Below are 25920 nucleotides of genomic sequence, written 5' to 3' on the forward strand. Positions count from 1 at the left end.
ATCACAATGTAATTCACTTGGATAAGAAAATTAAATAAAAAATGTTAAACCACTAAAGTTCCACAACCATTATGAATGTAATAAATTTAATCACAATGAAAAATGTTGACAGATTTGATTACATATATCAGCAAAACCTGTGTAAAAAATCTTGTCTATAAAATTACAATGTTGAGTCAAAACTAGGAAACTCTTAGCAATAAATATGACATAATACACACATATAAACCAATAACAAAAAACATGAATAATCTAAAACAAAAGTGAGGAAAAGACATGACTAAAGGGCCGGTGTTGTGGCTCAGTGGTAGAGCACTTCCCTAGTATGTGTGAGGCACTGGGCTGGATTCTCAGCCAGCACATATCAATAAATGAATACAATAAAGGTACATCAACATATAAAAAAATGAAAAAAAAAGACATGACTAAGCATTTCTTGAAAGAGAAAAGATACAAATATTATATAAAAATTAAAAATTTCAATAAATCATTTAAAAAATACAAATTAAAGTAACAATAGAATATCATTTTGGCCAGTCAGATGTCAAAGGTCAAAATATTACTACGACCAGCTGAAATTAATACCTTGGAACAAGTATTACATCACAAGGGCAACATACTTGACTGCAGCCTACTTCTCTATTGTCTGACACAATTATCTTCACAGAGTGAATAATCCTATTTTTAGCATACTGTTTTAAGGAAAAAACAAGTGATGAACCTAAAGAGGATACCAAAAAATCCTCACTTAAGTAATATTTAGAAGACTGAAAAATTGGAAACAACTTATACATGGCATAAGAAAGAATAGGTCATGTGTGCATGTGTGTGTAGATATATACAACACAATTGTCAATTCTGAATGACAGAACTGAAGGCTCACAATACTATTTAAGGGAAGAAGGAAAGGTGGGGACTTGATACGAATTTGTTGAATGAGCATTCAGCAGGTGTAGATCCTGATTTAGTTTAAAATCTATGAGAATGTAAGTTTAATACTTACACACATGCACATACCCACAAATAGAAATATATTGGAAGAAAATTTACCCAAATCATAATTTATCCTTCATCTTTTCAAAGTCTTTTCCCCCCCTCCTTTATTATTTGGATATATTTAGTCATATATTATATTTACAACAAAAAATAAATTTAAAACCAATTCATCAAACGTACTGGAAAAATTTGACTTCCAAAACTTGTTTCTGATTAATTGTGAAATGAAAAAGAAGGTTGGTTTTCCCCACCTCCAACTCTTCTTCAGCAGTTGAAGTTCTGAAAAGCAGGCCTGTTGTTAGTAGCCTTGATATTGTAACTTGGAAGTTACGTGCTCATTATAAAATTGTCCTAAGATATTATTACAGAAATCCTAATGCCCCAAGTGGTAAGAAATACTTGATTCTTGACCCTTTGATTCACTAAATCAGCAAGACATTGCTCTAAAGAAATCACAGATTTACCAAATACCTGAAGTATTCATGGCATTATTGTAAGGGCTACTCCATTTTGCTTTCAATTCAAAACAAATTTCTGTTCTTTGTTTTTGAGGAAGATACACTATTTCTCCTTTTCACTAGCTACTATTTCATTCTGAATGTAATAGACCTTAGAAAAATCTTAAATTATGTCTTTGGAACCTCTTCAAATGATAGACACATACATGTACATTTATTTCTCACAGATCCATTAGATTTTTCTTTATAAAACCAGGGACTGAATCCAGGGTGCTTAACCACTGAGCCACATTCCCAACCATTCTTATATTTTATTTTGAGACAGGATCTTGCTAGATTGCTTAGTACCTCACTTAGTTGCTGAGGCTGACTTTGAACTTGCCATCCTCCTGCTTTAGTCTCCCGAGCAGCTGTGATTACAGGCCTGCACCATCACACCCAGTCCATTATATTTTTTTAAAAAGTAATTGCATGGTGCTAGTAATTTTGCAAACACACAAAATTATTGAAACAAAATTGAAGTGGGTTTTATACCCTGCTTTATTTTAGGCACACCTTTCGCTTTACCATTGCTTTTTCCTTGGGAGCAAAGAAGTGTGCAATTACAAAGAAGTACCAGTTATTCTCCAGGGTGGATATACTTCTGCACCACAGAATAAACCCAGGGTAGTAAAAAGAGCTTTGGAATCAGGGACCCACCATTACTACATGACTATGACAACGTATATAACTTTCTGAGCTCATTCTCCTCTTCTACATATTGGGGCTACAAGCATCTACCCCCAAAGAATTGTGACGATTTAATGAAATAATATCTTGTGAAATGCATATAGCAAGGTCTGCATATAACTGACACTTAATAAATGTTAATTTCTTTCCTTCCTCCTTTCAGTAACCTGATTTAAATGCTTCATTTGAGATTCATAGCTCTCCTACCTGAGTGAATTTTTAAAACACATTAATTTTCATGATACCTGAAGGAAATAATACCTAACAACTGAATTCTAACTTGACTTTTCTACATTTTTTTTCATATTTATCTATATGAACTCAAGTTATTATTACCTTTAATTTACAGACAAGGAAACAGAGGCACAGAGCAGCTGAATTGTTTGCCTAAAGTCATATAAAGGAGACAGAATAAATATTTGTTGAATGAATGGATGAACTGAGTTTGGGCCTCAGATCCTCACAAGCTCAATACTTTGCTCTGGATCATAATGTCTGCATTGCGACTTCAATTTGCATTTCCAGTTCTTGGGAATTGTGGATAAAAATGCAGTCAGGTTGCTGTTTCCAGGAAGGGACACTGTGTCTTTCAAAATTGTAGAGAAATCACTAGGCATTGTTCACCTGAACTGCAGAGAGAACAAGCGTGGATGATATTTGCCATAACAAGCTTTCTTGTAAGGGTGAGTTCATTCTTTTGAAGAGCATTGGGAGGGAAAAACCCATCAAGATAGTGTGTTCTCATGATGATTTCAATGAATTATCATGGAAATGAGTTTTAGAAGAGAGGTAATGCTTTGTGATAATAGCCCGATAATGCCATTAGCTATGAACTGTAATTGTAATAGCATTAGTCAAATGAATATATCTGATATTAATTTGAGTGTCAAATATTTCTATAAGATTCTTCTTGTTAATTAAACATCAGCCTTAGCATTATTAATTCAGTATCTAGTCAGTGCTTGCACATAGTAGGAACCCAATATGTATTTGTAGACTGAATTAATAAATCAGACTTTAAGTGGAGTTATTTAAAATAGTAAAATATTAAATTTGAATAATTTCATGGACAGAACAAAAATTGATTTTTGCCTAGGAGCTGCTTGTTAGTACAGTCTGTCCTTATTTGCAACTCTACTTAGTTAATAGCATAGACTTATTAATTTCAGAATTTTAGAAGAAAGTCTTTCTCATCCTTTGCATATTTGGAGGGAAATAGCCTTTTTTCCCAAATGACTTTAATTCAAATATAGAGTTCATGCCTTTCATCCTGGGTTGTTTTAAAATCTAGAAGACATCTTCTGGCTTGCCTTGAGCACCTGAATATCAGTGAGTGTAATCATGCTTTCGGTAGTTTGGAATCACTGTTCATGATCACCAACACCAACTGGGCTTTCAACACTTGGCTTAACACTTGGCTTCTACATCATCTTTTCTTGCTCTCAGCAAGTTCATCACTCTCTGCTCTCCTACTCCTCATCCTCATCCTCATCCCTTTTGCTCTCACAGATAGATTACTATGTACTTCATAAAGGAACGTGGAGGTTGGGGGGCTTCAAAGGGAGACTCCAGCATCTTCCCAATACTAGAACTACATATCTCTTTGCATTTGTACCATCTTCTCTGTTGTCCTCTGTTTCAGTGCAGGAAAAAGGATAGAAATCAATCTCTATGGGTTGGTTCCCCATAAAACTCTCTGTCTACTTTCAAAGGGCCTCACTTCTGTCAGTTCTTTCTTCTTTCTCCTGCATTTTGAACTTCTCCATATATACCATGTATTATCATCAATTAAATACACTCAGGCATATCTAAAAAATAAAGAAGTATCTTCAACCCACACATAAAGTTCCCAGATAAAATACGGGATTTCCAGTTACATTTGAATTTCAGAACAATAATGAGATATTGTGGATTAACATATTTACCATGTCTTAAATACTGCATGAATAGTGTTTTGTGTATGCTCCCAATATTGCATGGGGTATGTTTAAGTACTGAAAAAATCATTCGCAGTTTATCTTAAATTCAAATTTAACCACACATCCTGTATTTTTATTTGCTAAATCTGGCAGCACTGCCCACACCCCTTTCTAACCACTACTCATTTCTTAAGTATTTTTCAGTCCCAAGTTCTTCAGAAGAGTTACTTGAATATGATGCCTTTATTTCCTTACTTACTAGATATTCTTTGGCCTACTGCAATCTTTGCATTCCCATTTCACCACTGAATGGCTCCTATTAAAGTTATCAGTGACCGTAATGTAGCTAAATTTTATGGCCACTTTCTTCATCCTACTTGATTTCACAGTAGCATTTGACACATTTACCATTTCCTGCCTGAAACAATCTTCTTTTATATTTAGTGCACACACACACACACACACACACATTGCCTATGTGAATACATGCATATATATGCACATGTGTGCACAAAAACATACACATGTAAATATACATGTGTGGATATAATATATAGAATATTCCCTATCCCCAGATGCTATCTTTCTTTGCCAGGCTATTGCTTTGACATTTGATCTCTAATGTTGAGCATTTCAGGTCTGCACTCTAGGCTTCTTTTTCGTTCATTCTTAATATTTACATTAGGTAATTTTATTTAGTTTTATGGTTTTATTTTTATGCCAAAGATTTCCATATTTATGTATCTAACCAAAGTCTTTTTTCTGAGCTCCAGATATTCCTATTTAGATGTTTTCATGGTTATGCCAAACTTAACGTGTGAAAAAGTGAATGAGTGACAAATTTTAAAATTCCTTCTTTTTCCAGTCTTCATGTAGTAAATGGAAGCTTTGCCCACCCAGTTAGTCCCTCAAGGCAGCTGTAAGGCTTCCTTGGTACCACCTCCTCCCTCCTGCATCCTACTGCCTCCTATCAAAACCATCACCAAGGACTAGGGGTATAGCTCAGTGGTGGAGTGCTTGCCTAGCATGTGTGAGGCTTGCCTAGCACTGGGTTCTATCCTCAGAACTACAAAAAAAATTAATAAATAAATAAAGGTATTGTGTCCACCTACAACTAAACAATAAAAATATCATCACTAGGCACTATTGATTCTACCTCTAAAATAGAGCTTGTCCCCATTCACTTCTCTCCATACGCCTACGCACTCTCTAGTTCATCACCATCTTTGATTTGACTAGATTGCTTCAATTACACCTTTCTTGCTTCTCCCAACTCATTCTTTTTACCTTCCAAATTATGCTACCTCCACAGCAATCTTAAAACACCAATTGAACATGTCACTCATCTAATGGTCTTTATGATTTCTTATTACATACAAGTTTTTAAAAAATCCCTGTAAGCCAGATGTTCTACATGATTTTTCCTCTAATTCCCCAACTTGACTTCATGGCATTCTCTCTTTTTTTTTCTGAAAAAAAAAAAAAAATCAGTCTTCTCTGAGTTCCCTTTATGTATCTAGCAATTCTCTACTTAAGGGCCTTGATAGATGTCCTCTCAGAAATATATTATACCTAGGCCCAACGTGCTAAATGCCACACATCCTTCTTGTTTCCATATCAATACCATTTCTAGGCACTCTTAGTGTGATATGCATGTGTCTGTAACTCTACCTAGACTTATATATTTGCCATGCAAAGAACTAATGACATGGGCCCATGAGGCCGTGAAGAATCTGAGCACTGCTTTATTTCATCTCATCCCAATCTCGACCTAGAATTGAAGTTGAGCAGGGAAACTGAACTTTGGATTTATGAAATATATTCTTTTAAAGTGTCATACCAAAATATGACATACCAAAATATCATATCTATTACACCTTTGCGTGTGGAGGACTGTGCATCTAATTCTGGCTGATGGTCGTGAGTAGAGTTCGCCAGTGGGAGCTGTTGGGGATCTGTCCAGTTAGCCACAGGAACACTGATACTAAGCCAGTTGACAAATAAATAGGAATGTTCTTGGCTAAAGGTGGGTTATTGAGTAGCAGGCCACTGAGTCTCTGCTCTGGGCCTAAAAATCTGCAGTTTCAAAACCCATAGAAGTTGGACCTGAGGTACAGATCTGAATTGGAAGAAACATATCTCTTAGAAAATAGGCATGGGCCCATGAAGTCCAGTTGAATATTTTTTGTAGATTCATAAATATTTTCTTCTTTCAAGTTTACTGCAACTGCAAATTTGTGTTTTAAGAGCGACTCAGTGATTCATGCTGACATGACTGTCAGTAGCCTCAATACTCACAGATATTGAAATGAGAATTTTTAAAAGATCTCATTTTTAATTTAAAATGTTCTTTATTTGAATTAAACAGCTAAATTCTTTGTGCCTCTTCTGAATTCCAAGGAGGAGGGACTAGTGAGGACAAGAAGACATACAACTTGACCTCTTGATTCTGCCCAATTATCCTTTTTTTTTTTAAAAAAAAGATTTTGCTTTGGATCCTTCCATCATCTGCACGTCCATAACTAAGATGTCATTTTTCACTGAGTTCTATTTTATTTTTGTCAAAAGGTAAGTTCGAAGTCATGAGTGTGAGAAAATTGATCTTGCTGCTAATGGGATATAGTCGAAATAAGCAGTTTGACTGACTTCTTCACTCTCTATATTAGCATTGCTACTTTTAGATAAACTATTCCTGAAATGATTAGTGTAGGAGGATGGGTTTAGTCTTGTATCTTCTCCTTTAAAGCACTCAGAGTTAGAGATCCCAGAAGGATCAGTTTTCTCACTTGTACTGAAAATGTCACTCTAACAGTTATCTGTCTGCACAGTCAAGTTTTGAGAAATCTTTTGAATTTACCGCATTCACACCATTCTCCATCATGGTGCTAAAAATGACTAATGTAGCTTGGAGACTGGGAGACTGTGATAGCTGATCTTCTTTTCCACTCATACACCAACATTCACACACACTCTCAGGCAGACATGTTCAGCTGACATGAATCCTTAAAGGTTGAAAATATCCTAAATGCTAAATGGAATGCTGAGCGGTAGGGTGCCTAAATATAGACTTGTAGTGTTGGTTTCATTATGATCAGTTCTGTTTAAAAAAATTGTTCTGGTGGTTTCACTGAATAGGCTTGTTTTAAGCTAAGTGGGCCATTCTAATGTATGACTTAATTTTATATTTAAAAAAAATCTCTGACATTGAAGTTTTGAAACACTTTAATGTTATCATCTTATCAGCTCTGAGAAAAGTAAAGTACATTGTCCCCCTTTTTTCATTAAGAGGAGACAGCCTTAGAGAGTTAATGACCTACCCCAAAGTGATATTTATTGTCAAAGGGTCTCTCTCCTTTAGGGATCCTAATTAGTCACTGCAAGTCAGTGTAGGATCATGAGAATCAAATCATTGAAATGAACCTCATTTCCTTCCTTGAGGAATGATATTGTGATGGTTAAAGGGACTGTCACAAACACAGACATATTATAACCCAGAAAAATATGTGACAAAGTCTTCTGTGATGACATTTAGGGAATGATTGAGAAGTGTGTGGGTTGAATGAGAGTAATTAGGTGAATTGGGAGCTGATTACAACCAAAAGGGGGGAATTAATTGATTGTCATTAACTTGCAATGAGGTCTGTAGGAATTTTCCATAAGGCTCTATTTTCAGTCCTGTCCAATTCAACAATTTTATCAATTACCTGGAGGAAGTCTAGGGACTTGCTTACTAAATTTGCAGATGATACAAAGCTAGCAAAGAAGATTAGTAATTCACCGGATGACAGAATCAAGTTTCAAAATGTCTGTTATTTAGGATGATGGGTTGACATTTATTAAGGAGGAAGATAAAGTCCTGCATTTAATTAGAAAAAAAAATTGTGATGGTGAACCCAGAGCAGCTGCATAATAATAACAGTAATAATAGTAATAATAATAAATTTCAAAATTTAATTGACCTGATGGCATGATATAACTACTGAAAAAATCAATGCAATCTCTGTTGACATTCTGAGAGAGAGAGTGGGTGTGTCCAGTATGATAAAAGTTGCATATCTATCCCATTTGTACCTATCTTGAGTATTGTGTTTGATTTTGGAAACTATATTCTAAGAAAAAACAAGGCAACTTGTTTGTTTAATGAATAGAGGGGCTTTGAGACTGAAAAATCAAGAAATCATACAATATGAAAAAACAGGGATGACTTGCTGTAGAATAGAAGGGGATTATGATTGCAATCTTTACTGAGCAATTACTATGGGCATTAATTACTTAATTCTTAGAAAAATATGAAGTGAATTATATATTATCATTGGTTACATGGAAACAGAATCTGGATTAAAATTGAGGTGGTCTGACTCCAGAGCCTATTCTTTTAACCACTATACCAAGTTATTTCTAGGAATAATTATCAAATGTTTGGAAAGTTGCTATGTGTTGAAAAATTAGATTTATTCTGTGTAAAATATTATCAATAGAAGGGCAGACAAAGATTATATAACAGAGAAGTTTTCTGGACACTAGAAGACGATAGTATGTCTTCTGTTTTTTAGTATAATGAAAGATCAGATGAGTAGTAAGGCAACATCCACTGTAACATTGTGATTTCCTGGGATATGATTTGATGTTTCACAATTTTATTATGAACAGAAAACAAAACCTTAAAAGAATTAAATCAACCAGTAGCAATTTAAATAGTGTTCTCTTGAGCACAAGGTTAGACGTGCCCCACATCCCATTTTCTAAGATGTCCTCATTGTGTATCCTTGGCAACCTTCCATTCATGAATAACAAATTCTGCGAACGTTATTTAAACTTTTGTTTCTCCATCTTTATGCTATGTCTAGATTATCAATACTATGTCATGTGCACATCTCCACCCAAGGAGGTTTTATTGTAGAAGTAACAAATGCCATTGTAACTTGGGAACCTCTAATAGTTGGCTGGTTTTGGTGTGCTGAGGGAGTCACACTTCTTTCAGACACTAGTTGTGATGACTGGACCACTTTATTTTTTTTTCTGCCTTAATTATTATATTGAAAGAACAAGAATAAATATCTTACCTCTACAAAATTTTTGTCATAAACACAATAATGCATGTCAGAGCTCATTACCATACTATGCAGATTCTCAATAAAAATTTAGGTTTTTCAATGAAGAATTTGCCAGACCTGGTTTCTGGAAGATAAATGCTGGATCTTTTGAGTTTCTTGAAAGATTAGAGTGTCTTTATTATTTATAGTAGGTCCTTCAGACCCCAACTATTAATTTATGCTAGTGGAATGACTTATCATGGGCCCTTAGTTCTAGTTTATGCTAATGAGATGACCTGAAATAGGGACAAGTCAGATAGAAAGGCCAATCATGTGATTGATTAGAGGGTAGGGGCTTTGAGAGTAATGATATCAGTTCAACTTCTGGGAAGGAAAGGGAGCCTGGAGATTGAGTTCAACCATGTGGCCAACAATTCAATCAGTTGTGCCTGTTCAATAAAACCTCAACAGAAGCTGGGGTCTGAAGATCAGTGAGTCTCCTGGTTAGCAATATTTTCCTATTGTCACATAGTGAGGTGCCAGGAGGGTACTGCATCCATGAAAATGAAAGCTTCGGTTTTGGAGACCTCCCAGACCCTGCACTGTGTGCTTCTCCAGGTGGCTTATTCCAATCTGTATTCTTTTGCTATGATAAAATTAAATCAAAATTATTGTGTTTTTCTGAGTTATTCTATAACTCAGAATAATTCTCTGAATTATTCTAGCAAACTGCCCAACCTGAGGGGGTCTGAGGAGGAACCCCAAACATAGCCTCTTTGTCAGAAGCGATGACAGCCCTAGAGTAGCCGTGCTTATGGTTATCCTTTACTAGAAAAAGATGGCGCCTCCCTGAGCATACAGCTCTCAAGACTTAAAACTAGTAGCACAGGGTTGTTTTTATCCCAGATTTCCTTGAGTTCTTTCCTTCCCCTTCAAGACTGATGCAGGCTGGAAGATTACGAGTTATCAGATTTCCTTAATCATTTCCTCGGAGGGATAAAAGGAGTTTGGAACCTGTGTTAGGTTAAGAGGGCCTTTCAGAATGCTAGTCCACCATTCTTGGTCTTGCTGACTTAGCAAACAAATCTTTTTCCTTTCACCAATTTGTCCTTTATTCATTGAACCCTTTTGGGTGATGACTAAATGAACTTAGGTTCAGTAACAATGGGGACTTCCAAATTTATGTCTAAAGGCTGAAGTGAGGGGAGGACTCTATGAAGTTTCTAACTCTGGATAAATTGCTTCAGCATACAGATGAAAAATTTAGATTTATATAAAGGTAAACTGGTGTAGAATATGATTTGATTATAGAAAAAATTTTAAGATAAAATTTTCAAAAACATGTTTGTTGAGTTATGTACAGGAAATATGTTCAATAGCTAAAATGTTTTAGATATAGATATGGGTTAGATCTTTCCAGATTATTTTACAAAATCTTAATGCTGATGCTTTATCCTGTTCATATACAAAGGATCTGATCACCCAAGGTCAGAAACGTTGCAATGTATAGTTATGGGAGTTTGGGTTTGAGATCTTTGAGAATTTCAACTATACCTCACACAATTCTGTGTAGCATAGGGCTTGGCATATAATAAATATTAAATATGTAAATTTCTCAGATAACTAATGAAAAGGCAGGGTTTGATCTCAGACATCAGTCAAGATTGCCACATTTCTTCCCTGAACTTCACTATACCTACTATATTCAGCACTCTTAATTTTATTGCTTCCTTTCCCTCTTGAGAATTTTTTAAGGGTTCAGAAATGTTTATTTTACTTTCCAGGGTATCCCCTGCACCTGATATGGTGCCAGGGAAGGTGTGGGTTCTAGATAAATACTTTCTGAATGAAGACTTAGTGTTAAGAGTGTTAAGAGGAGTTTCTCACAGAAGTTATTTTCGTCATAGTCTGAAAGCAGGTGTATCAAATTAGTTTCTTCTAAGAGAACACAAACCAACACTTTTTTACATTGTTTTAAGTGCACAACCATAAGATTTTTGAAAGTAGAAAAGAATAAGTTTGTGATATTTTACATAAAATAAGCAAAAGTAAGTTAAAATAAAATACAAGTTACCGTGGCATTTTAGGGCATTTTAAAAAAGTCTTTGGATTTAAAAGACAGCCAAAGACATTTCAGTGTGACCACTAATCATTATTGTCATCCTCTCTGAATTCTTTTTTCACCCTCATGTGTAACTTAAGAGTAGGACTTTAATATTTGCATCTGAATTTTTCCAATTGGTTGTTTCTGTCAAAATCTACTGAAAAAAATTTCCAAGATCATTTGTTATTTAACTCATGATTGATCTTTGGTGACACAGACAAGATTTGTGGCTAATCATGAGGAAAATGTGGTCTAGGTACTCTACCCTCCTACACGTGCCCGGGCTCTGCCTTCTGTATGGGTGGCCTGTGACAGCTATGAGGTATGGTGGAATATGGCCTCATTAAAAGACCTAATACGAATACGATGACCAGTTTGTTTTAAAATACACTAAAGAAAGAAAGCAGACAGGGTCTCATGAGAAGTGACATTCTGTAATTACCTCCTCCTATCAAAAGAAAAACAATTCCCAGAAATTAATGAATACAGCAAGAGTCTGTTCCCTATCTTAATTCTATCTTAATTGCAAAAGTGGATCAATTAAAAAAAGACTACACTGGCAAAGCCCCTCTCTTAAGGTTTTGTCTCCCAGTTCCCTAGTCATCAAATCAATGTATATACACATACTATAAACTTATTTTTACCTTCTGAGGTGAGATAAACCAACTCCACCAGCAGTGCGCCTGTGAAACAACCAAATCCATTAAGCAGTGTCAAAAATTTCATAGAAGTTCCTCTGATGGTGCTTGGAACAAATCTGTATGCTATTATGGAGACTGAGAGAAAAAGAGAAGATCAGAATTTAGAACATTCTCCCTAAAACACTTTCATAGGTACTGTTCAAATTAATATTGATCATGCATCAAAGAAAATTTTCTAATATGATCAAAGCTTAGGTTGGACTTTAAGGTTACTATTGTAAGAGATGATATAGCTTACAAATATCTCCAATGAATAAAATATAGCAAAAATTTTCCCTTTTACAACTATGAGGAGAATTTGATAACTTGGTGATTGAGAGTCCTACTATATTCACCCAGTTCACTCCATTTTGAATATTTCTGATACATTTTGGATTGATGTGAGGTTTGTATTAGGTGGTATCATAGCAATGTATAAAATCTATGATTCTGTGATTCTATATAAACCATTAGATTCTTTGTGGAAAATTTGAATCTATTATATAAAATTTTCATAGAGATTAAGAGAATAGGCTTTGGAGATAAACAGGAATGCACTAAAACCTCATGTTCACCATTTAGTATCTCTGTGATTGGAGGTAAGTTTCCTGAACTTTCCAAATTTCAATGTGTCCTCCTCAATGAAATGGGAATAATGTTGTTACTCACTTGCAGAGATGCTATGAGGCTTACCTGCCATCAAGAGCTACATAAAGCACTTAGTACAATGCTAATTTATAGCTAGCACATGGGGATTAGTTATTTTTAACAATGTTAATTTTAATAAATCAAATAGCTCCTACTTGTGCTAGGTACTATATGTGTTATCCCATTTAAGAAGAGGGTACCTAGAGAGAGACAATAACGTGCTAGGTACTATATGTGTTATCCCATTTAAGAAGAGGGTACCTAGAGAGAGACAATAACTTATTAATCATTGTCTCCAAAATGGTTATTTCTTCTTAAGTCATTGTTGGGGTACTAGTAATGATGGTGGCAACTGGCTGAAAGAAAATTATGGGAGAAATTTTTTTTTTAAATGTGAATTAAAATTACTTTTTAAATTCAGAAATAGACAAAAAAAGTATATATGATTTCGCATATACCACATTAACATAATCATATTAAAATATACATGGCAATCTTTAGGATGCAAATTAAAATATTTATTATACTGTGATAGTTGAGATTTACTGTAAAATAATACAACAGAGAGGAAGAAGGTATGGAAATGAGGGTAGAGATAAAGTAAGTTTGATCATGAGTTGAAAATTGTTGAAACTGGAAAATGTATACATGGTTTATTTGCTAATGTCTCTCTATTGTATCTATGCAGAAAAATTGTAAAGAAATACATTGAGTAACATTAACAATCTTAGCTCTGAGTGGTTGAATGATTGGATTTCTAATTTTCTTCTTACTCTTGTGCTTCGCAAATTTTCCTACAATGAGATTATGAATATTAAAGCCCATTTTAAAAAGATAATAGAAAAACAGATGTACTGTAAATACCAAACCTTCAGTTTCCTTGTCTGTAAGAAGAAATAAACCTTATTATCTCTTTCTTTTCCTCTCAGGAATGTTTCACCCCTGTTTACTTGTCCTTTTCACCCCCAAAACTCTACATTTGCCCAGTATTTTTAAATGAACATACTAACACACAGTCAAATGTACTAATGTTCCTTCTTGCGTTGGTGAAACATTTCTGTTTTACTTTCTGTGTGTTTTCAACATGTATTTATTCACTCTTTCAATAAACATTTAGGGAAGTCCCTACCTCGGTTTCAGGAAAGGTGCTGAAACATTATCAGTTTATCTTTCCTAGATTTGAAGCTCTGGAAGGGCAGAGAACAGAAGAACACACCTCACACAGGGCAGTGCTAAGAAGGCATTCAATCTCACAGTGATTGCTGATGAAGGTAATAAGGGTGATACATAAAATACTGCGAGGAGATCTTCTAATATTGTGGCAAGGCCCCGCAGCTCTTGTGTAGTGCAAAATACCAGCAGGAGCCTGAGGCAAAGCCCCAGAGTATTTTCAAGAAGGTCCAAATGGGACTATGAAGATATGCTGAAGGGGCCTTGGAAAGAATTGATTCACAGCTATAGAAAAGATGTGGCTTATGAACTTTCCTCTCTATAAATATGAGGAGACAAACAATGGACAGAAAGAGTAAGTAGGTCTATTTCTTTCTCTGAGAAAAAGCAGAACGTACAAGCCCATTATTACTCTGCTGGTTAATTATTAATCCTATGCTTCTCTCTTGCTAGAACTTCTGGTGCGGTGTATAATTCATGAACACACTTTGCCAGCTCTCTGCCTGCTGGTTAATCTCTCTTTGGTGTCATTTTAGTCGTTTTTGAAAGTCTCCAGTTCCCTTTTATAAGACTTAGTTTTTCAAGTCTTCAAATCTCCATTTTCAGGCATCTACTTGCATGTTCTGATCTTTTTCAACTTTAGTGATCATTAACTTGATTTTTTAGGCTACAAGAAACTTCTTGCAGTCCATTAGAATACAGATGTTATCAACAAGTCTATCGCTATTCTAAAAGTTCTTTTCTACTATGAGGACACACAAAAAAATATTCAAAGCATATGTGAAAGCTGTTCTTCTTGCCAATGGGAGCTAGAAATGTGCCTCCAGGTGGTAGCTGGTTACGGTTTGCAAGGATGCCACATAATAGTATAAGCAGAATCTACAAAATACAGGGCCATAACCACCTTCCTAAGGCACCTGGTACTGGGGAGTCATTGCTGGAATTCTTTTTTACTCCAGTTGTTCATAAACAGTAAAAATATATTTACTGTGTTCAAGAAGCTATTTTGAACATATAGTTCAAAATATTTTGAAATATGTGATTTAGAACATGTTTTCTACAATTGCAGAAAATGGAACTTTGTTCTAGTATTACTTTTGGATGCTTATTTCTAAAAATCTTCAGCTTTTAATCTTGTGTTATCAAAATATATTATCTATTACCTTTCTTTTGTGCTGTCATTTACCATCTAGAACACTTTCCTCTATTTCTCAAAGTTGCCAGATCTTGTCTCCATCTCAAGTTCACTAGCACTGCTCTGGTATTAATTCTTGGCAATTTTAACATAGAAATCACATAACTTTCAGGCTTCCAAATCTTTGTTCCTTAGTTCTTTGACCTCTAATGTCATTGTCTTCAACCCCTTTTGCTTCCAGTCCATTTATACGATAGTTACAGACTGTACCTTGTGCCCCAGATCTGGGCCAGCCAACCATGACCAAGAAATGTCCATCCCACTATCTATTTCCATAAAGTTTTGTTGAAACACAGTCACAGCCATTCATTATACATTGTCTACAGCTGCATTTGAACCACAATGACATAGTTGAATATTTATAATATAAACTGGCCCATGAAGTCTATTTATTATTTGACACTTTACAAAATATTTGCCAAACCATGCCCTGAACTAGTAACTGCTCACTCCATAATCTCAACTTCATGCACTGCCCTCTGATTATCACCTTCTATATCTCCAGCTGCTTTCCACTACTCAACTACTAAAATGTTGCAAGCTCTATAGTCCAGAATTTTTTTTTGTTGCTTTCTTTTTTGTTTTGTTTTTCATTGTATTTTACTGATGTGTTTAAGGCTCCCAGAACAGCCTTAGGCACATTTTAGTATTTTTTGAATAAGTAAACACAGGTTATGAGACAGCTGGAGTATACACTACAATTAAAAAAACACATAGTTTGAAAAGTTTTCTAATTTTTTCTCCTTTTTCTTGTAGCTTATCCCCAGTGACCACATGGCTTGGTAGTGAAGTCCAATGACATTTGTGAACTGATCCACTGGACTTTTTTACTCAATGCCAATGGTATAGGACATTGTCCATAGTTTGAAATATAGTAAAATGTAGAAATAGTTATAGATTTCATTCACTCATTTATTTAATAAAAATACATTTATTGATAACCTACTCTGTATGTGTATTTTTCAGGAAGAGAAACAGAAAGAAATATGAGTATGAACCAGGAGGACAAGAATCCTGCTCTCAGGAAGCATTCATTTTTCTTGGTGAGAGGAGGTAACACAAGCAAAAGCAAATAAGGTAATTTCAAATTCTGATAAGTGCAACTAAGGTAAAAAAGAAAAAAGGGAAAGGAAAAAACAGAAATGGGATGGAAAGTGATGGGATGATCACATAGAAGATAATAATAATGACTCATATGACAATTGGTAACTACCAAGTTCTGTTTATAATAAGGCATTTTTTTTGTTTCATATAAAATATTTCACTACTCTTTTGAATAGATCCTCATTTTATGAATGACAAAGGCTCAAAAGTAGAGACTAATTTTCCCAAGTTCATACCACTAGTCAGTGACAGAACTGGTTTGTACTTAGGTTTGTCCAACTTTAAGATCAAAGAGCTTAAACACTGTACTGCTCCCGGGAGAGTAATGCTTTATGATTCAGAGCACTCATTTGTATTTTATACCATTTGATTTCCAATGGAATTCCCATTGACTCTCATCCCAGTGATAGATTCTTACCCTGATGATATAGTCCAAGGTCACGCCCCAGTGACATACCTCCTTGAGCCATGCCTACATACCTATAGTTACCACCTGGTAATCCATTCAAATTATTAATCCACTAACGGGGTACAGCCCCATCATCTAATCATTGTTTAAAAGCTCTACCTCTGAACCTTGCTATATTGGTGACCATGATTTCAAAACATGAGCTTTTCAGGGGACCCTAAAGATCCAAATATAACAGCTGTGATATAAGGAAGAATGGTCATTATTTGTATTTTAAAGATCAGATGGTAAAGCTTGGAGATAAAGTGAGTTCCCAAGGTCACCAAGCAGTCAGTGAAAAGCTGAAATCAAACAAAGACTTTGGGACTTTGGCTCACGTCCCCTGTAGGAGAGAAATATTTGACATATTTGGCCAGTTTCCTGCTGGGTATTTGAAAGAGGACGGACTGAGTGATTTTTATTACATGATGTGCCTTTTAACCTGCAATGATTGTGAATATGCTGAGCCACAGTTGCTAAGCTGGCTAGGATTTTCCTCCTGTATTCATTCACTCCTTACCTCACTCCACATGTAGCCCAAAAAATCTTGGCTGACTACTTCCAAGAGTCTTAGAAACAGCATCAGGGAAGATCACCAAGTTTGCATAGCAGCAGTCAGTTACCCTCCTTTTGTATTCCTTGCAGTGTTAAACAATGCTGTTCCCATCACAGACTGTCACAAAACAACTTATGCAAAATATATGGAATAAAATGATTTAGCATGATCTGTAACTATAGTTACACAAATTTAATTTAATTTTGATTTTTTAAAATGAATCGTTTTGATATCATATATGGGCATGTGTCTGCGTGTAAATACTATATTTATTAAATATATGTACGTAAATCATTTGGAAATAATTTTGAAGAAAATAGAATCATTGAAGATTTTAGGCACAAATGAAATGATTAGAATTGTCATTGAAGATGATTATTCTAAAGGTCGTGTGCTGGTTGATAGCATGAGTTATTGGAGGTAGGAAGATAGAGGATATAAAAATATTCTTGGGCTGGGAATGTAGTTCAGTTGGTAGAGTGCTTGCCTCACATGCATAAGATCCTGGGTTCAATCCCCAGCACCACTATTACCAAAAAAAATATCCTCAGTAAAGTATAATGCAGGCTTGAGCTACAATTAGGGCTCCCACTGCAGGGAAATACAAGGTGGATAGAAACACAAGAGGTGATAGATCACCCTGGTGAATGTGTGTACACACACACAGACACATTTTACTGCATGACAGGAAGTTGCTGAAACTCTGTGACGAATTTTAAAGTGGTTAGTTTAATTAATATAAGCAATCTAGATAATAGAGAAACCCTTGATATTTAATAAACTTATTTTATTAAGCTAGTGATCACATTTAATCTAGTATAATTTAATTTAAAGACATTGAGTTATCAAGAAAATTGGGTCAAGTATTCATTTCATTTGCATGTTTATACACTTTCAAAGCACATTAAATGTCATTTTTAGAGGGAGTCTATATATGAGTTTATCTGTGAATGAGAGGGAGGGAAGAGGGAAGTGGGAAGAGGGAAGAGGGACGGGAGGAAGGAAGAGTTTTCATTTAAACCTGCGGGGGTTGTCTCCTAGGTTTTAGCAGGGTTTCTTCCTGTTCTATATCTGACCAAATGATTATTACCTCTAATCAGCTTAGCAAATCTTTCATTCCATCTGTATCCAAGCAGAATAAATAATTGTCATTTGCGTGGTAGAGGAATGAAGAAAAATGAAGCTTTTTTTTTTTTTTTTCAATGAGGGTGTTAAACAGGTTTGTCTGAAACACTATGGGACATCTCCAGCAGTGACAGATCACCTGCCACTTCAGTTTTTCCTGTGGTGAAGTGCTTTGTGTAAAGGTCCAGTGTCTTCTGACATGAGGTGTAAAATTGTTACTCACGGGCGGGGTTCACCAGAGTTTCGGCCACTCCAAGTAAAACATACTGAAGAACCAGGTGGAAACAGGGCATGGAGGAAACAGTCAGAACCTTCCCTGAAACAGGCTGCTCCAGCAGGGGAAAGTGTTTTCTGCGTATTTCAGAGAAACCAGCTACCATCACAGACAATGCAGCAGAAAGATTTCCAGCAACTGAAGGAAAAGAATTTAAAAAATTAAAGGAAGAACTAGACATCAATGTAATAGACCACAGTGTTTCTTTTGTGTTGACACTAGATGTTTCCTCAACACTTTTTTTTTTTTTTGCCCTGGGGATGTCCAGACTCAGCTAACTGTTGTATGGTTGGTCACCTAGTGCTTAGCATCTAGTCTCCGAAAGGGCTGTGTTCACTCTCTGTTGCCTGACTCGCTGGTTATATGACCTCAGGCCAGCTACCTAAGGACATTATCACTTTCCTTGTCTCTGAGATGGGGCAATGATGCTTTGCTTTGTAGGGTGGTTGTGAGATTTTAAATATGATAATGTTCTGGGGGTTCCTGGTAACACTTAATAGTTATTATGATTGCAGATAAGGCAATAGTTTCAAATGATAGTTCCCCAGATAAAATTCATCATTCTACATAATGTTTTTTTTTTTAAATAGATATATATTTGAATCAAAAATGATTTGGGGGAAATTTAAGATAAAATTAGCTCTTCATATAATTTATTACTTAAAAATTGATTTTGAATAACTTGAAGGCATTATGAGTCTTAGTTTTCTGTCCTTCCTTTGATAATTACAGAAAAAGTAAAGCAGCTATTCCAGAATTAAGTACTACAAACTTTTGTTTAGAAAAGATTTTTAAAGTGGTGAATTAGGAGAAGGGTACAAATGCAAGCAGTTACTCAGTGGTCACACTCTTGCTCTTCCCTTCCTTTTGCCTTTGAAGTATTATACAGGACATTTTGGTTGCAAATGAGTAGGGATTTTGTTACAGAGTTTATATCTACTCTGACCATTCCATTTCTCAATTTATCATTCATATTACTGGACTTAATCCTATCATTGGAACAGAGGCAATCTTTGGCTTGATGGAATTTACTTGAAATTTAGAGATAGTCACATTTTGCTAACTTGCATAAAATTTTAGATAAGGCAAAGCTTTCAATTCAGAAAAATCAATCTAATGTTTAAATAGCTTCTTGTTTGTTTTGGTTGATAGAGAAACTAGTAGGTAAATTTTTGATTATATCTCAGCATTTAAATGTATCCATGAAGTCTGCTTTTTACTGGGTCTCCAAGAAATGGAAGGTATTTTAAAAGAGAAAACCTAAATGACAGTTCAAAACTGTTTGAAGAATTTTTTACTTAACGCTATTTTAAATTTAGTTCTATATAGGTCCACTCATAGAGAAGCAGAGATTTGGGTTCTGTAAATGATTCATAAAAATATCAATTTCATATACAATCATCTTTAAGAAAATTCCTCACAAATTGCATTTATCTTTATTACTTAACACTTTATAAACTCATCAGAAGGCATTCTAATATGTCACTTCATATATTTACTGCATAGTTGCTACATGCAAGGTAGTATGCTGGGCGCAGTGGTGGATATAAAAGGAAAGTCTGTTCTCAGTCATTGCAGACTTGTATTCTTTTGGGGAATGTAAAAAGAAGAACTTATTTCTAGTGGGAGAGGTGAAAGACATCATTTTGCTTTAAAGAAAGAATGATTTCCGTATGAAAAAGTGAAGGCATTGCAAATGGCATAAACAAAGACACAGAGCTCTGAAAGTATCTTACAAATTTCCAGAATGGTGAAAGGCTCAAGTTATTTGGGAATCAGGGGAGATGATAGATTGAGGTCAGATGGTAGAGGCATTTAATACACTTTGGAGGAATTTTAAAATTACTCTGAAGGTAATAGAATCATTGAAGATTTTAGACACAAGTGAAATGATGAGCCTTGCCATTTAGGATGATTACTCTCAAGGTCACTTGCTGTTGATAGAATGGGAATGACATTGGAGATGGGAAGACAGGAGGTTATAAGAATAATCTTGTAAAGTATAACGGGGATTTGAGATACAATCAAGACTTCCAAGTACTCCAGGGAAATATACAGAAGGTAGACACAGGGTGGGATAGAGTTCACTGACGAAACCATAGGAGTGAAGCAAAGAGGAAGCTAATGTTGGGAAGAGTCCAGGTGACTGGAGAGGCAGTACTGACAACATAAAGAGATCCACAAGTAGGTAAAGAGAAATGAATTTAATTGGAGGTTTACCTGGGGGTACAAAGAGATCCTCTAAATAGAAATGCTTAGGAAACAATTGAAAATATGAATCTTACCTCTGGACATGGATTGAATCAAGAGAAAGATTAACTGTATCATTTGCTTAGAGTGGAAATTTAGTGGAAGTTTAGATTAGACACATTCAGGGTGGTATGCCATAGGCTAGAGTGGGAGTTTAGGTCAGGTGAAATCAAGAGAGGTTTGAAAAGGGAGAGAAGAAAATGTCTAAGCACTTGCATTTGAGACAGGATAAAAAGAATATAATTCTTTAAAAACAAAGTTCAGAAAGATAGATAAAGATTGAAGGAAGGTTTCAAGGAGGAAGACATACCAAACAGACTTTTGGTCATTTCCTTGAATTCTTCTCCTTCACTCTTCCCAGACTCCTTCACATCCTTCAGGTTTGTTGATAGGAGTCCCCTTTCCTTCCCCAAATCTCCGAATATATCATTAAGTTTTATAGATTCTATTTCTAAAATACATGAAAGACCAACCTGCTTCTCTCCATGGCCACTGCCATCAGTCTAAGCCAAACTGTTCTTATTTTTAACTCAGACTTTGTGCAGCAGCATATTAACTGGTCTTCCTGATTCCATTCTTGTCCATGTCTAACCTATCAAGCACCCAGAAGTGAGAGTGATCCTATGTAAACTGCAAATTGAAACGTTACTCTTCAGCTTCAATCCCTTCTACGGGTCTCCGTACGATGCAGAGGAAATCCCTACTCCTTAATATAGCCTATATGATGTTGCCTCTGCTTCTCACTTCTCTCTAATTGCTTGCTACTTTCTCCTTTCTGACCATGTTTCAACCTCATTGATCCTCTTTGTCTTTCTTGTGTATCTTAAACTCTTCCAACCTTAGGGACTTTAATTTGTTCTTACCTCTAAAACATTTCCCCCCAACTCTTCATGTGTTTAATGCCTATTTGCCCTTCAGATATGCACTTCATAATCTAAATTAGGTTCTGCCTGTTATTCTCCCCATTATATTCATATTTCTAACATATTTACCATAATTTGAAATGTTTTTAATGTGTTCATTTCTACAATACCTATTTCAGTTACTTGTTTGGAAGTTTCATAAAACTGGAAATGGTTTTGTTTTGTTTACCTCTCTTTACTACAAAGACAAGTACCCCGGTCCACCAAAGGCAACACACACACACACACACACACATACACACACACACGTGCGCGAGGAAATGATCACAGAATTAAATATCTTGAGACATAGAAGATAAGGAAACACATGACAAGTCAACTGTGCTGATGAGTGAACTATCAGTTACCTTTTACATTCAACAGAACTCCCATGACAAAATCAGAAAGCAAGGCTTTGAAGTATGAGTGGGGGTGAGTGTGTGTAAGTTGTAAGTGTGTTTAAGTTGTGTCATCTAATCTAGGGAGTTCGATGTGTAGAAATGGAGAATGCTGCTAAACAATTTGCTTAACAATTTAGCAGAATTACAAGAAGTTGTTTTGTAAGAGGTGAAGGCTTGTTTCTATTTCTATGCAGAGAGGAAGAGCCAATAGAGATGAGGAAAAGTTAAATATATAAGAGCAAGAAGCAAATAATACAGAAATGTCCTGAAGAAGATAAGAGAGGAAAAAGGATAGTGAGCTCCAGAAGGATGATCATAGCAAGGAATAAAACAAGCTCCTTAAAAGAAAAAATATACATAATGTTTAGAATACAGAGAAGACTGGGGAACAGAAAGGTGAATGTGAGCAGATATGTACCATAAGATCTTGATTTTGCAACTTAGGCTGGTTACCTGCAGAGAACGAGTGGATGGGGATGAAATGTAGACAATAGAGGGGGAGTATTTCGACAGCCACTGTAGGGTTTAACGAAAGGGAAGTCTGGTGAAATTAGAGCTGTTGCCTGTGATTGGTAGCTTATGTTACTGAGCCTTTTTCTCCCTCTCAAAGTGCAAGAGGTAAACTATCCCAGACAATGGATATACAACTCAATACTTTTCCCATTTGTACTCTGTTTTTGACATTAAGACAAACAATTAAAATGATAATACAATATTCAATTTGTTTACAAAATTTAGATGCTTTTTAAAATATGTTTTCACCAAGAGAATGAGACATGGGAGGATTTTTATTTTTAATTCATAAAGGGGGAAAAATCCTCCAACAATTATATTCTTCAATTCATGATTAATCAGGGTTAGGACTTAGATAATAGCTAAACATCTTTCTGATTGAATTGTCTCTACCAGCAGAGCTGAGTATGGTTCATACTAGGTGTGTGACTGTTGGTGGTCAAATCACTTTTTCTCAGATTCCTTGATATCTTTTGCAGAGTTTGGTATGAGCTGATATGCAATGGTGAAGGTTCTTTGCAGGTTGGAAAGAGCTATGCAAGTTTAGGAGTTTTAAGATCCTTCTTTACAACAAAATAGATTTTTATCTCTATTCCAATATTCAAAGGGATATAAAGACTGCCAGTTAAGATGGTTGAGTGATCATACAATTTTCTCTCCTTTTCCTTATTCCAGTTAAATGATAGCAGAGAAACTTTAGAAAGGTAAAATATCAGAGAAAGAGAAAACACTGGACAGGAGATTAAAAAAATGGAAAATTAGGAAGACAAGTGGTAACTGATTCAGCAAATGAGTGGGAGCTACAACCTAAATTACTGAAAAAGAAACTTAAAAAGCATAACCCTCGTCACCTAAAAGAGTCATTTAGGAGCTTACAACTTAGAGACATTGGGAATTTCAGAAAGTGGGGATAAGACTCTCTCTCTCTTTCTCTCTTTTAAGAAAAGAAGTTTAATCAGTCTTTATTTGTGATTCATGATAGAATGTGAAAAAAAATCCTTAGAAATATGAAAAGGAAATTCTACTAATAGTAATGGATGAATTCAGCAATGTTACAAGTTGCAAAGTCAACCCACAACCTCAATTATATTTCTCTACAGACTAGCAATGAACTACTGAAAATAATTTTTAGACACCATTTACAATATCAGGGAATAAGACTCTTAAAGGTGGGAGGACTGGTTGAAATTCGGCATACTGAGCAGCAAGATTCCCAAGTTTCCACTTCTACTTTAAAACTAGATGTGTACTCATCTTCCCTCCCTTCCTCCTGCAAGAGACTGGAGATTACAGAATTTAATTAGGTGTGACCTTGGACTCAAGGAGGAAGGGTGAGGCTGACAATGGGGAAGAGGGACAAATTATGATTCTGAATGTTGAGGAATCCCACACTCTACCTGCGCAAGCCTCACTCCCAGCACCAGGGAATACTCTCAAATCAGGAAATTGATTGACTGATGGAGTCATCAGGAAACTGAATGACTCCATGAAGAACTCTCTCTATATTATTTGAGGGTGGGGATATCTTCACAATAACATGACTGGCTCCCTGAAAAGTGATTTTACAGAAGCACACCTTTTGATAATTTCCACCTCTGTACATGGACATACTATGCACAGTAATACTATTATCCTTATAGTCATACTATTCTTGGTCATACTATTCTCTTATAGTCCATATAAATGGACAACTGAAGATCATCAGACACTTGAGAAGAGCTTTCAATATAAAAAGGCAGACAGGAAATAGAGATAATCTGTACTTAATATGCTGAGAGAATATGAGTATAAATATTTCTATGAAAAAGGAATGATAAGAAACCTTAGGAACAAAATATGACCATTGTAATTAAAATTTGTAGACTATTTGGAAGATCTAGTTAAAGACATGTGTGAGAAATTAGACCAACAACGAAAAAAAAAAAAAAAAGAACAGGGAGGAAATAAAAACAGCAATAGCAAAATAACAACCAACTAACCAAAGAAACGAAAAGCACAGGATTGTTGCCATTTGAAGAAATAATTTTAAGAGACTTGTTGGGTTCTTTTAGGAAAGTCTAACATCTGTTTGATCAATGGGAGTTAAAAAATCAAAACTACTCTAAGATTTCATCTCACTCCTGTCAGAATGGTAATTATCAAGAATACAAGCAACAATAGATGTTGGTGAGGATGTGGGGGAAAAGGTACACTCATACATTGCTGGTGGGACTGCAAATTGGTGTAACCATTATGGAAAACAGTATGGAGATTCCTCAGAAAACTTAGAATGGAACCCTAGTTGACCCAGCTATCCCATTCCTTGGTTTATACCCAAAGGACTTAAAATCAAAGGACTTAAAATACTACAGTGATGCAGCCACATCAATGTTTATAGCAGCTCTATTCACAATAGATAAACTATGGAATCAACCTAGGTGCCCTTCAACAGATGAATGGATAAAGAAAATGTTGTACTTATACACAATGGAATATTCCTCAACCTTAAAGAAGAATGAAATTATGGATGGAACTGGAGAATATCATGCTAAGAAAAATAAGCCAATCCCAAAGAACCAAAAACTGAATGTTTTCTCTGATATGTGGATGCTAATTCACAATAAGGAGAGGGCACTAGGGAAGAATAGAGGTACTTTGGATTACACGGAGGGGAGGAAAGGGAGGGGGTATGGGGGTAGGAATGACAGTAGAATGAATCTGACATTATTACCCTATGTGCATATATGATTACAGGACCCTTGTAACTCTACATCATGTACAGCCAGAAGAAACAAAAGTTATACTCCATTTATGTATAATGTGTCAAAGTGCATTCTACTGTCATGTATAACTAATTAGAACAAATAAAAAATAAAATAAAATACAAAATAGAAGGGAGGAAATTATTTTTGTAAAATGATTTGATTTTTTTTCTGATTGAAAGAGTCCACATGAGTCAACAGGATGGTGATTGAAAAAGGTCTGTACCAAGGCACAATAACATGAAATTTTAGAATATCATGGATACAAAGAAGAGACTTCCAGTTAGGAAGAGAGGTTATAAAACCAGAAATGAGTATCAAAAGAGCACTGGAGTTCTCAATAGTATTTCAGGTTTATATCTTTAAATTCCTCTTCTATATTTTGAGGGCCAGGGGTGTAGCTCAGTGGTCACTTAGCATGACACCCTGGGTTGATTCCCGTCATGGAGGGGAAACCATTTTTAGAATTTAGATTCTATGACCATTTTCTAAGTCAGCCCTCAATCTAACTAATTTAAGGCAACCTTATTTTTTAAAAAAAATCACACATTTTGGGGTTTTATCATCTGTGCCATGTAAATGACTTATATTTTGTCCCAGAAAGTTTATAGCATTTTTAGCAATTTTTTTCTGTAAACCACCAATAATAAATATTTAAATTTTGTGGGTCAAAA

General features: G+C 35.3%; 1 protein-coding gene across 1 annotated transcript in view; it reads right to left on the reverse strand.

The window, feature by feature from the left end:
* The window catches only part of Slc15a5 (solute carrier family 15 member 5), a 78811-nt gene that overhangs the window by 15669 nt on the left and 37222 nt on the right, over positions 1 to 25920 (reverse strand). The window contains exons 6-7 of the mRNA XM_047548082.1: positions 18389 to 18577; positions 11884 to 12015 (exon numbers count right to left, since the gene is read on the reverse strand). Coding sequence (XP_047404038.1) covers positions 11884 to 12015; positions 18389 to 18577 — 321 coding nt within the window. The remainder of the gene's footprint in view (positions 1 to 11883; positions 12016 to 18388; positions 18578 to 25920) is intronic.

This window comes from Sciurus carolinensis, chromosome 4 (genome assembly GCF_902686445.1).
Source record: "Sciurus carolinensis chromosome 4, mSciCar1.2, whole genome shotgun sequence".
Lineage (NCBI taxonomy): Eukaryota > Metazoa > Chordata > Mammalia > Rodentia > Sciuridae > Sciurus > Sciurus carolinensis.